The 14,617-nt window shown below is 34.7% G+C and overlaps 1 protein-coding gene across 1 annotated transcript; it reads left to right on the top strand.

The window, feature by feature from the left end:
* The first annotated feature begins 1,516 nt into the window (after positions 1-1,516).
* Positions 1,517-10,452, top strand: LOC116845674 (signal transducing adapter molecule 1). Its single transcript, XM_032818671.1, has 10 exons — positions 1,517-1,798; positions 2,889-3,049; positions 3,125-3,370; positions 4,232-4,304; positions 4,384-4,593; positions 4,670-4,789; positions 4,900-5,088; positions 5,169-5,395; positions 6,895-7,145; positions 7,950-10,452. The coding sequence occupies exons 1-10, from the start codon at positions 1,756-1,758 to the stop codon at positions 8,062-8,064; spliced, it is 1,635 nt and encodes a 544-aa protein (XP_032674562.1). The 5' UTR covers positions 1,517-1,755; the 3' UTR covers positions 8,065-10,452.
* The last annotated feature ends 4,165 nt before the right edge of the window (positions 10,453-14,617 follow it).

Below are 14,617 nucleotides of genomic sequence, written 5' to 3' on the forward strand. Positions count from 1 at the left end.
ATGTTTCAACTTAAAGTTTCTTTTATTATCAGAAAAAAATTTATTTAAATTTACAAAATGATTTATTTGTAATTTACTTACTTTTAAAACAAGTAAATATCTTTTAAATATACTTTTTACATACTTTTTAAACATATATTTTACATTTAAAAAGATCTATTCTCTTCTTTTAAATGATTTGTTTTCGTACATGGATATACCATATATATACAATATGAAGCGTCTCTCAATCAAAGTAACAGTGGTGCAATAGGTAAGGTGACGGCTTAAAAACCAAGAGTTTATTTCTATACATAAAGAAAAATCTAGTATCAAAATCTTTATTTAAAATATTATTAAAATATAGACTAAATATTTTATACAATATTCCCGCTAAACAATATTTAGTTGCAAGAACGTTTTTATAACATCGCAATATCGCCATATAACGTTTTACGTTTTATTGCATAAACGTTTTGATAACGTTTCAGAAATCAGAAATATCCTGATTCAATTATCTTATATATACAACGTTATATTTGCAACATATTTTATGCGTTTGTAAAACCTTACATATGCGATATCGCATTTACAACATTTTTGCAACGTTTGTAAAACTTGAACGTTAGGAAAATGTTACAACTTTCGTTCCAAAAACAACGCTTACACAACGTTCCAGGAATATATATAAAAATATTTATTAAAATAATTATACATTTTTATGTACATTTTTCTCTCTTCCTGAACTTTTCTAAATTTTTCACTTTATTGTTTCACACGCTATTTAATTCAATTTACATTGTACTTCGAAAATTTGTTTACCAATTGCCGAGATTCGAACCTGAAATTTCCCCGGTTCTTGAATCATTCATCTTATTTACTGCGCCACAATCACTTTGACTGAGAGACGCTTTGTATCGTATACATATGGTATATTCATGCACGAAAATAAATGATTTATTTAAAAGTGATTGGGGTAAATCGTTTCAGATAACATTTGGAAAAATTCAGGACAGAGTAAAAAATCGGTAAAAAAACGGGATATCCAATCTAAACAAGAGCATTTACATTTCGATAAAATTTGTTGTCCCGACAATGCTGCTGGTTAATTATCAATGAAGTACTCGATCGATCAATCGGAAACTCGATGAGTCACCGTAATATCAAGTAACGTCTAATACTAACTCTCGAAGATAATCTTGTTATCTGCCGTCCGAGGATTAACGTTCCTTTGAACAGCTGCGCTTCTCGTTGTACGTCATTGCACGGTCGCCATGTTCGATATATCGATTCTCGCGGTCACGCGCTCTCCTTCCCGAAATTGCGTGACTCCCATCAATTAAATCCGTGAACGCGCGCCTCCTCCACATAACTATTCTACGAGGAAACACATTCGATTCATTCACGACGCCCACGCTGGCCACGTAATCGTCAACCTCTCAACCTCAAGTCCGCGGACGTCCGCGTGAATTCGACGCGACTCACGCTGCCGAGCTTAAATTCACGACATTATCGACGCGACGGTATCTCGATACCTATCGACTAACTGGGCAACTCGAGAACAGCAAAGATGTCCGCCGGTGCAGTAGATTAGAATGTTATTAGTCACTTGGTCGGTCGCGTTTGTGAGTAAATACCAGCTGGATGCGTAGCGCGATCCCGTAACGGTGTGCTAAACGTGCGTGCGGCTACGTCGAGCGGAAGTGCAGGGAAGAGAATTCCGGAGTGCCGAAGAGAGAACGCGGAGAAGAGAGAGAGAGAGAGGAAGCCGCAGGCATGGGTCTCTTCCAGAACTCCTCGCCTTTCGACGCTGAAGTCGGTGAGTAGAATGCCATGCCGTGGCGACGGGACGACCACGGCGATCGTCCGCGACACGCCTCTCGGTCGGCTGGCTCGCGATATGCGGATCATCGATTTCCCCAGCTGGACGACGCGCTGTCGTCGTCGTCGTCTGGCCGACGAGGATCGCCCAGGTCGTCGCGAATCGTCGCCCGGCCCACGGACAACAGCCTGTTTCGCATTAAACGCATTAAGCGGTTGTTGACACTTGACCCGTGACCGTGTCGTTGCGTTTTGAGCGCGAGCTCAGAGTCGCTCTCCGTCCTGGACCTTTGAGAATTCGTCCTCCTCGGTCCGCGCGAGCGACGAGGCAGTGACAATAATGAGACCCGTCACAGCGATTAATCATCAGCTTGCGCTCTGGTGTTTTCATCGCTGCTCGGTGTGTGTGTCATAGTGCCATAGAGAGCGCCTACCTCCTTTTGTTGCGCTCATATCTGCAACTACTCCGATTGTTTTAACCCTTTGATAGGCGCGTGCGTTTTTTCACCTATAAGTTTATCTGGTCTGTCACTGTAGATGCATATTCTGCCAAGATGTATATTCTTTTTGAAAATACACATACATATATATAATATAAATATATAAAAAACATATAAAATAAAATAGAAAAATATATAAATATGAACATATAAAATACATGTAAAGTAAAATAGAAAAATATGTAAATATGAATATATAAAAGATATATACATCTGATATAAACAATAGGCTATGTATATTACAAAAGAGGAAGTATTTTTGACTAGTGATATATAGCTTTCGAATTACATCTGTGGACAACGCACCTATTGAAGAGTTAACTTTTATGTTACGCTATTTCTTTCCATGGAAACCTTGGCCCTTGCTATTCTGCATTTATGTGCATGACTGAATATATATTTATAGATTTAGCCAATAAACATAAAGTGATAGTAATATTACTCAATGTTATAATCTCTCACTCAACGATGTAAGTATAATATGAAGTATATTGTATGTAACAGTTATTTTATTGGGTGGGAAATTATAACATCGGTGTAACATTACTGCCAGCTGCTGTATATTGGATGTTACTCTTTATGCACTAGAAAAGGCAACCAATGAGAACAATGTATCAGAAGAATGGGGAAAGATAATGGATATCTGCGATAAAGTGGGCACTTCTGCTCAAAACGCCAAGGACTGTTTACGTTCCATTATCAAGAGATTGTACTCTCAGGACCCACATGTTGTCATGCAGGCTATAACAGTTAGTATCTTTGTCCCTGAAGGATTCATCAGTCTGATATGCTATTGAATTCATAATCATTCTTTTTCAATCCAGTTGTTGGACGCTTGTGCGAGTAACTGCGGCAAGACTTTTCACTTGGAGATTGCATCCAGGGACTTCGAGAACGACCTGAGGAAGCTCATTCATCATCATCAGCAGAAAATAGTGCAGAAGGTGAAGGCGCTGCTGAAGAAGTGGGCGGAAGGCGATTTCAAAACGGATCCTCAGTTGAACTTGATCCCAAGCCTGTACAATAAGCTTAAAAGTGAAGGCCATGACTTTTCCTCTGTCTCGGATTCAGTGAGTTTCCATTTTACCGTGGTAACGTTTACCACGCGGTCTACACTACAAGTCCAAGTCGAGCTACATAATTCAAGTCTGTCAGATAAGATTATCAGTTATTGACACTGCGTGCTCCCCTTTTGAACTTGCGTCGTATCGTTTTTAGTTTATGAGCTGTCGAATGTATTTTAAATATGTCGATCAGTTAGTGATTTTATTTATTTGCTTTAAGGGGTCTTTTACCTATGGATGTTTGAAAAATTAGGCTGTCGGGAATTTTTCTGGGAAAACTCTGGAACTTTCTGTGTTTAATTTATAATTTGACATATTTATTATTTAAATATAAAGAAATATTATAAGAAATATTAATAGAATGTAGTGGTTGTTCGTAAATATATTTAAAACTTTAAACGCAGTTTTTACGTTTAAAGTTTTTAACATCAGCGTGCAAGATTTTTTGAAAACTACTGACCCAGTTGACTTCAAATTGTTTACATCTTCAATACATGTATCAAGGACGCACATCGGATTTCTTAAAAGTTTAAAATTTAATATTTTTAATTTATTAAAAAAAATATATATGTATATAATTAGTTATTAAATAATAATTTAATATTTATTTCATTATATGAAAAGTCCCTTCTCTTCTTTCAACGAAAAACGCATTTAAAGTTTCAAATATATTTCTGAACAATTATATTTTTGATATTCTTTTGTATTTATATAATAAGCAGGCCAAGTTACAAATCAATATGTTGCAGTTTTTTCAAAAAAAATTCCTGAATATAATTTATTTTTCAGACATCTACAGGTGAAAAGTCTCTTAATATTTTTAATTTCTTGCGTCACATCTCACACATATTATACAATATTTTTTAGCCAAAAGTTAGTGCTCCGAATAGAGATCCTAATGTAGTAACAAATTCGCAAGAAGAAGCAGATATCGCTAAAGGTAATGATTCACTTCGTTTCTATCATAAAGTTTCCCACATACAAACTATAATTCTATTGTAATTTTTAATGTCTTACAGCTATACATCTGTCGTTACAAGAAAGTAAGGCGCACGCCCAGAGCACCTCATTGCATAGCTCGCCAGCTTCTAAAAAGAGTTCCAGTTTATATCCTAATATGAATTCCGTACTTGGAAGTTCAAGTACCTCGGAAGGCAGGAAAGTGCGCGCTCTGTACGACTTCGAGGCTGCGGAAGACAACGAACTGACATTCTTTGCAGGAGAAATAAGTATGTAATTAACATTATATTATCTATAGCCGTTGATAAGCAAATTTCTTATTAATTATAACTTCCCACTTTATAGTTAATATCTTGGACGATTCGGATCCAAATTGGTGGAAGGGTAGCACTCTAAAAGGTGAAGGGCTTTTTCCATCCAATTTTGTCACTGCTGATTTGTCTGTTGAGCCAGATGAATACACAAGTAAGATATATGCAACAGGAGAAATCTTCTCCGACATTCTATGAAGTCGAATATATGTGCAAATTATTCGTCGCTTGCGGCTAAAGTAACATATGAATATTTGTATGCAGAATTGGAACATAGTAATAAAAAATTAGTGCAGTTTGTGGACGAGGTGGAAGTCAAGATGGTGAAGCGCGAGCCGGAGGTGGTGGAGGTCGAGATAGACGAGAAGAAGATGGACAGATTGTTGCATTTGCTTCACGAAGCCGATCCACAGTGTGACACGTCTGATCCTCAGGAAATGCTCGATCTGGAAGGTAACCACGAATTTTGATGGGAGTGATTGAATTCGACGTGTTGAAAAGTGTCTCATGAACTTGTATTTTGCATCATTTAGAACAAGTCACGGCAATGGGACCGCTGATCGACGCGGCTTTGGAAAAAGTAGACAGGCGGCACGCGCAGCTTACTCAGTTAAGCTCCGACCTGGTGGACGCTCTTAATCTGTATCACACATTGATGCGAGAACCCGCACCACCGACGCCGTCTGGCTACACCTTGCCCAAAATGCAGCCGCATATGAATCCTTATCCGTTTCACAATACGGGACCACCACCATCACACGTAAGCGCTTGTAAAATAAGGCATGATAATACAAGTAAACCATGCCTAGTACGTAGATTTGAATGTTTTGCAAGCTAGTAAATTTTAATTGGTGTGGAAGCCTTTACCCTTTTTAGTATCTTTACAGGCATAAAATATTTCCAAAAATAAAAGTATCTTTTTTTTTCTATATATAGTTTAAGACTCCTGGCTCCTCGCATTGCCTATCTCTCTTTAATGACGTTAAAAGCGAGAAAATGCATGCTAAAAATTCTTGCGAAATACTACGTTGAAATAAAAATATATATCTATAAAGTAACATGCAATCGATTAAACAAATTTATAAAATATTTCGTGCATCCTCTTTTGCTTTAACAATCAAATTATAATAATTTATTGTAAATTAATCTAAATGCGAAGAAATAGGTTAAGAAGATGAAATGTATGTCATATTAATTTACGACAAATTATTGATTATTAAAGCAAAAGAAGAATGCACGGAATATTTGACAGATTTATTTAATCGATTACAAGTGTCGCTTTATAGATATATCTTTTTATTTTAACGTATTTTAAACGTATTTTAAACGCAAGAATCATTAGCATCCATTTTCTCGCTTCTGGGCAGCAATCACGTAACTTCGAGCGGAATTTTTCGTTCTATCGATTTCACATGAACTTTTTCATTGTTCACGCAATCAAGTAACTCTATGTGTGAAAAGCACAATCACTATACATGGTTTCTATATGATTTCAGTATCGGCCAAATCAGCTGTATCCATCGGCTGTAGAACATATAACCTTAAAAAAATTGCTATTACCTTAGGACTGTTATGTTTTCTGTATCTCACCACAGCAATAGCATAATATATTCCATATTCATCATGTCACTAGATTTTCACTTTTCCGCCATCAAGTTTGATGACGAAAAAGTTCACGTAAAAAGTTTTACGTTTTCACGTTTTGCCGAGTTACGTGATCACGAGTTCACATGAAACTTTTCACTTTCCATTCTAGGGGAAAAGTTACGTGATCGCTGCCCTGACCTCAGTAAAAAGAGATAGACAATGCGAGAGGCCAGGAGCCTTAATAAAGCGTTTTTAGAATTATCTAGTGACAGTTTATTTGATCTAAAAAAAGGAACAACAGAGTGTTGATAATTATTTTTCTAATATTTGTAACAAATTTAAAAAATTTTTTTCTGTTTTAAAATTATTTTTTAAATCAAAATTTTGGAATTTTGTTAGTATTTCTTCATTAAGATAACATCAAATTTCCAAAATAAACCGAGATTCACAAAGAATAATATATGAAATTATATTCTTCTAAAACATATACTATATTTCTTGTAGTTATTTTGGAAAATCCTAAAATGGTATAACTTTATTAAAGACTGTTATACTACTGTACTGTACTTTGTTTTACTCGACATTCCTATCGCATGATTCGGTTGACTTAGGTTTCCAATACTTCGATCAATACAAACTATTCTGACAGTAAAGCACATGTCTTTTTAATAGATATTTAACGGTATACCGCATTCTCCATTTCCCACTGGAGCGGCAACGGGTCCAGGCCCGTTGCCCGGACCGTACAACGCAAACATACCGAGCAACGAGTATATGGGTCCCTCCAGTATGCCAAATATGACTCTGCCGCAACCGCACTTTCACATTCAATCTGGTCCTCATCAACAACATACGCCTGGACATCCACAAGGCCCGTCTCTACCACAGCCCGATCAAACTAGCCTTCCTTACCAACCACAAGGGTATGTTTGATCTGATGATTCTTGATGATTATCTATTATATTTAATTTATTCTTATTATCTATTATTTTTTCTCGCATTATACTCTCTTGAAACTCAGTATATATATACATTGAGTTTTAACATTTTTTTTATACAACTTGGGACACAGCCAATGATCTAATAAGAGAACATAACTTACGAGAATTAATTAAAGTCACTGCAAATCCGAGGGTGTTATTCTTAAACGCATAAGCATGTAATTGTAGGCTGAAATTCTTCTCACACGTCTCTGGTTTTAAATCATGTCAATCAACATGTTTATGATGTATAAATAAGAATTTTATACGTTTGAGCATAAATGACGCAACTTGAGATGATAAGAAACATGTATATAAAAAGAGATTCGACCAATTATACGTTTATACAATTATGCGTTTAAAAATAACACTCGGATTTGCAGTAGTTCTTTCGTTGGAGACACTGTCTGCGTTACAAAAGAGAGAAGAAAATGTTTAAATCGTTTTGAAACCTAGTATACATAAATGCAACTGCAGAGCTTCTGGAAATTCAACTCCGAGTCTCGTGACGTTTCTTACATACAAATTAAAACATGTCATGCATTTTTTCAATCAGTATGTTTTTATATTCTTACATTTTGATGTTTCATGAGACACCATACAATCGTTTGTCGATATCATGTTACGTTTTGTTGGTAATGTCGAACGTTACAAGAGAATTTTTTACGATTTTCTCATATTTTTGTAGTAAATTTCTAAAGTGTGTACATTTTAAAGAGTGATGATTTACATCATGTTATACACTAGATACCCACCACAGACTGGCCCCGCGCCAGGACCGTACGGTCCACCCGGACCTAGAGGACCGTCAATAAGCCAGCAACCGCAATACGCTCCACCGAACGGACAACACATGATGTAAAGCGAAAATATGCGTTATGAACACTCATCTTGTACTCTAACTCAAGCTGTACAATATTACGATATTATAATTATTTAAATAAACATACCCCCGAAGTAGCCAAAGATAATGGGTTTTCAATGGAAGTTTTGCGTTTGTATCTACGTAGGCAGTATATCGTTCAGTATGCGCCGCGTATGTATACACGCGACTTGGAAGAAGCAAAGCAGAGAGTGACTTACGTTACGCCTACGACGCATCGATATTAGTTTTGTGATTGTTAGATATTTATTGCTCAGACTGTTCAGTTTTATTAGTTTATACATTCCTCCGGCCCGCTTTGTCTTTTTCTTCGTTGTTATTGTTTTATTAGAAATCCGATTCGCCACTAAAACAAAAAAAAAATGTTCGCCGTTGTATATCTGTGTAAAAAGAAAAAATGACATGTACGTAGATTCTGTGTTGCCGATTATTGTTTCAGATACTTTCGCGTCAATTGTCGCGGTTAATAAAAACAAAACAAGATAATCTTCGTGCTTTATTCTATGTTTTTAAGTTGTAAGCGTTGTGTCGTATATGTGTCACATAAATTGTAAATTGCGCACTTTAAGTAACATGTCGGTATTTACAAATATATCACAAAGATACATGACGGGTTTTCCGGAACCCGCATGCGCGCACGAATGGAAAGCTCGACGAATGTTTTATAATTTTCTACTCTGCCATTGAGCCTCGATGGAGTTATTTGCGAGATACAGATTGGGCGATTACTGGGTGAATGAAGATAAATGGAGCGATGCGTTGTCACACAGCCGCGCCGTCGCAGGCGCGTTTGACAGTTGTCGAACGATAGTCGTCGCGATGAGAAACTCGAATTCGCAAGCTTTCGCAACAAAAAATATCTCGAGATGCGGTTTAATCAGATCATTGTGTACAATAAGACAAATTCCTATTGATTGGCTCGGAAGAGCTGACTCTGCGAGGAACTTTTTATCGATTGTTAATGCATGATAGGTGCGCGACAATGTTTATATGTGTATTCAGGACGAGACGCGCGTTCTGTCTCAGTCAAATGTGACAAACACAGACGGCCAGTGCTTTTTGGGCTTTGATGCACTCACGATATGTCGAAGTTCAATGTGATTATGCTTGTCGTTCTCTATGTCAAAGAAGATCATAGAGCTTGTCGATTTGAACCAATAGCACTACAGTGTTTTGTATAGATGCAACAAATAACGAAAGGGAGAGAGAGAGTCGGGGTGAAAATTTGTGAAAACGCAATCCGCACAAAGCTTACCGATTCGAGCCTAGATAGGAACGTAATTTGTTTCCGAGACAGAACAAGCATCGAGATTAGGTCTGTTTTTTATTGCTGAACTCGTTACATTAATTCTCTCTTTTTTTTTCCACCAAGTCTTATCTGTATATGTCTCATTTTAAGTTCCGAAAATGTACGGCAATAGTTCAGCAATAGAAAATAGATTCGTTGTTTATTACAGTCGTATACCATATACTGTGTGTATAACGAAAACGGAAACGAGATAGAAATTATGAGCGGCAATATGATATTAAAGATGAAAGAAATAACTGATCCTATGGAGAGTAGGCGCTTATGCTGTGTATGTTATGATATATACAGAGTGTCCCGCCACTACCGCATTATGTTTTAAGGATGGATTCTTGAAGTAGTTTGAAGAAAAAAATTTTAATGCAAAGATGTCGAGGCTATAATACTTTTCAAATTATAAACGATTAAAGTTGACCAATTATATTGGCTAAAGTACACGCGTTCATGTACGGTACAACACATACTGGTACAGGTACATGCACATAAGTGAGAATTGCATAAGATATGAAATTAGTTGCGAATCTTTGAAAGAAACGTCAAATGTGTGACAGCTTATTGATTCTCATAAATGTATTGATATTTTATTTATGACATTTTGACGAAATTGTTATTATTTGCGATATGTTTATTTAAATGATAGAAAAGACATTATTATTATATACATTATTGTGTGTATGGAACTTCCGCATCAATATTTGGAAAAAGGACGACATGTGCATGCACCTGTATCTGGTGTGTTATATCGTAAGCGCGTGTACTTTATCCAGTATAATTAGTCAACTTTAATCGTTTATAATTTGAAAAATTATAAACTCGCCATTTTTGCATTAGGATTTTTTTATTCAAATTACCTCAGAAAAAATAATGCGGTAGTGGCGGTACACCCTATATACATATATATCATTAAACTGGCTTTATTTAATCAATTATCGCCTAATTACATGTATTCCTCTTTTCTCGTGTACACATGGAAGTATTGGGCGGATAAAAATCGTCCTGTAACCAAGAACGATTGTACATTATGTAAATAGTATGAGAAATACATTTTTTCGAAACGTCGACTTACGTGCCTCTCTATTCAGTGTGGTGTTTCTCGCATATTACGCGACGTTGATGAAGCCTTGAAATGCTAAAAGAGTACGACACGAAAGTGTTGTTCGTGCAAAACGGCTTAGTAAAGAACAGATATTACTTGTTCCTGAAGTGGAAAATACGTACGATTTTCGATTCCAATGTTTCTTCATATTGATTCTGAGAAAGTAGCATTTCATGTCTCTCATCACATATTCTCTAAATATCTTCGAGTGAAATTCCATTAACAAGTAAAATAACAATGAGCCGCCAAAATTTGAATGATTTTCATTCATAAAGAATGAATTATTCATTCTGAATCATTGAGTGATTATTTTCATTTTAAATTGAAGAGTGAGTCTGATGTACTGCATCGTCACTTGCATAACAAATGCATTATAATCGACTGAAATATCCTCGAACGACTGAAATTTACTCGAACAAATTAAAAATTCACTTTAAGTTTAAGTTAAATATTCTTATAATTTCGAGTAGCAATATTTTTATTATCGCTTCGAATGTGACTTTACGTTCATTTTAAGAGAGATTTTATTTCAAAACATTTAGATAGTAAACTTTTTGGAGTGAAATTTCTACCCAAAAAGTAGAAAGACAGCCGAATCACTCGAATTTGAGTGATTTTTCATCCATAAAGAAGAGAGAATTGTCCACTCGTGGAATTGACTGAATCGTGTTGAGTAAATATTTTCATTCGAAATTGAAGAATGAATATGTTATACTTTATTGTCATTGGAACGAATTCACTTGAATTGATTAAAATATTCACTTATAATTAATAAGATATTCACTTATAATATTTATTTATTGGATTAAAAATTCACCCTAAGTTTGAGTTGAGCATTCATACTTGTAATTTGTGCAAGTAGCACAAATATTTTTAATATCACTTCGAAAGAATTTCTACTTGTTTTGTGGAATTTTATTTTAAGAAATGTAGAAAATAAAGTTTTTAAAATTGCACTTGAAAAACATAGAGTGACACAACCGAGTCGATAGAAATCGAAGAATTTTTCCCATTCTCATGTAGAGTGTATTCTTCATCCTGAACGATCGAGTGAATATTTTCATTTGAATTTGAAATGTGAATCTGATGTATTCCACTGTTACAGGATCAAGTTTTGTTTTATTGAGAAATTCATATGCCTATGGATTAAAAATTCACACTCTAATTTTGAATTAAATATCCATTATTACGTGTATGATTCCACACTTTTCAATATTGCTTCGAGCGAACTTGTTTTGAGATTTTACTAAGAAATTTAAAGCATTTTTTAAGGGAACTGGAGGATTAGATTGCCTGCAAATCATACTTGTTTTTTCACGATTTTTTGTGATTGAATAAATATGTGAGTGTTATTTTGACGTGTACTTATACAAAAAGAAGAAAAATATAATTTTGATAATGAAATACTCAATATAAGAGTGTATGATACATGCGGTTAAAATATATTTCGTTTTTTTTTTTAAAGTCGTCATTTTGCAGTAATATCTTAACTCTTGGTTCAATTAAGCTGAATTTTAGGTAAAAAATTTCAGTCACTTGTCAGTTCACTTGTCGTTATCGTGTGAACTATTATAATAGAAATTGAGTAAAAGTTAACAAAATTGCAAATATCTTAATGGAATATTATTAAATTTTCAGTTCTTTTATAGTAAAAAAATTAATATTTCAAAATTAAATATTTTCACGAGTTTATCAGTGGTTTACACGATAACGACAAGCTTACGGAAATTTTTTACTTAAAATTCAGCTTAACTGAACCACTGAGAGTCAAGATATTACTGCAAAATGACGACCTTGAAAAAAAAAACGGAATATATTTTAACTACATGTACAATATACTTATATTGAATATTTTATCATCAAAATTATATTTTTCTTTTCTTTATATATTGTACAAATACTCTTTATATATTGTACGTCAAAATAACACTTTCGTATATTCATTTAGTTTGTCACAAAAAATTGTGAAAAAACAAGCACGATTTTCAGGAAATCTGATCCTCCAGTCCCCTTAATATCTCGAGAAATTTTTATTTTGGTACAGAGCTTGGTCTCTTGGGATTCATGTTTGAAGATTACGACTTGGTGAAGAGATTGAGCCATCGTTGCGCTATTCGAATTTCAAGATGACGATTTTCAGGACTTGCACATGTTCATCGATAATAAAATGTTAAAATTCTGCGAGTACTTTCTATTTTGCTCGTAGGCTTTAGGATTTCCAGTGTAATTATGAGATTACTTCTTGTTATCGTTTTACCGAAGATTATTTCGTATGCTGCAACATTGCACACATAATGTAGCTTAGTGCAACTACACGTCTAAGGGTTTTACGGATCCTTCATGACACACCATTTGTCATACTTAGCTGAACAACTTAATAACGCATACCGTTGCCTCCGATTATAGACTACAGTTAATGAAGAGAAGATTTTCTTCATTGTCGCGCATCTTCGATGATTCTGTGTATATATAAAAAGATGCTTATTAATTTCCCACTTTTTTTCTGCCGCGCCTCGCTGACCTTCCGATATTTTTACAACCGCTTCCCACCGCGATAGCTGCTTAATGATACACGCAGAATTATTTAAAATCGCGCGACGCGTACTGCTCACACGCACGCAAGTATTCGAGAATAATATCTCCCACAGTTCCTCGTAATGGAAGATTTACGATCTATGAAACAATGAATTAGCGATTGAGAAAAACTCACGCGAGTTAGTCCCGTTATTAATCGTTTGTTTTCCTTATACAACGCGTGCGCGTGGCGCATCCGCATGCATACATTTCAGTTGACTTTTATTCTCGCAAACTATAAGCCTGACTTCTCTCTTTAATTCGATTATCAAATAAATTAAAAGTGAAAAATACAGAATACGAACTTTCGAAGTTTTTGAAATTTGTGTATACTCGCAGAGTATATTTAAAACGTTTCTCATTCTTTTCTTAAGTTCAATTGTTTAACCTATAACAGGTACCACGGGGTCCCAGGGACTCCAACTAATTTTATTTTTGTGATAATTCCTAAACTATCCACTGTATGGCGCTAATATTTTTAGTACCTTTCAAGTAACAGTTTTCAATGTGACAGGAGAACAGATCATCGAATTATTTGTAAGTAGTTGTGAATTATATGCATTTATTTTTCTTCTGAGGTTACAGTGACCCCATGGTACCGTTAACGCTACTTTTATGAAAATAATTTTCTTAATCTTCAGCTCAATATGACTCATTCTTCACGCAAAAGAGTAAAAGCTCTTGCCTTTCAGTTAGTAGAACCTGAACTTAAGAGACGTCTTACAATTCAATATATTCATAAGACATTGCGTTTAATAACTTCATCTATTTTAAAAATTGAAGAAACTGAAAGATCTAAAATTATTTTGCCATTCAGAGTAAAATGCAATAAATGTCCTAGAGATAAAGATATGAAGACCAAAGTAGTATGTGTAAGATGCAATGAACCAGTATGCACCAAATGTGCAAGCACCATCTGTAATAATTGCATCTAAAAACCCTCTAGATTTTAATGTTATGTTTAATTTAACAATACCTGTTTATGTTTTTTACATAATCTATAACCTGTGGACTTAGATTAAAACATGCATTTTTTTCTCTGATTATTTGTCTTTCAGTGTATTTTATTTCGACACTGTCCACATTGTATTCATTTTATATTCAGTTTATGTTTTTTTTTAGAGTATTGAAAAACTGAAGCTGTTATTATAAATGTTTAGTTATAATACTAATAAATTATTATTTTCAAACTATAAAGCGTTTTTCTTCCTACCTTTTATTATCATGTTAAAAATGGCAATAATTTATTGGGGTCCGCCGGACTCCATGGTACCTGTAGCTTGACTAAAAAGGCATGGTACCTATTACGGGTTAAATTCGTATCAAACTCACTGGTGAAATGGTTTACGTGAAAAGTTGCTGAAAAATTCATGTTTCTACGTTTCGCCTAGTCACATAATTATGACTAGACAGCATAAATTACAAAAAAATGTCTTAAAGACATTCAAAAGACGTCTTATTTCTTTAGACATCTTTGGAAGATCTTTAAGGATGTATCTGAGATACATATATATATATATATATATATATATATATATATATATATATATATATAT

This window comes from Odontomachus brunneus, unplaced genomic scaffold, assembly GCF_010583005.1.
Source record: "Odontomachus brunneus isolate Ranch 3 - 2012 unplaced genomic scaffold, Obru_v1 Obru_scaffold_055, whole genome shotgun sequence".
Classification (NCBI taxonomy): Eukaryota; Metazoa; Arthropoda; class Insecta; order Hymenoptera; family Formicidae; genus Odontomachus; species Odontomachus brunneus.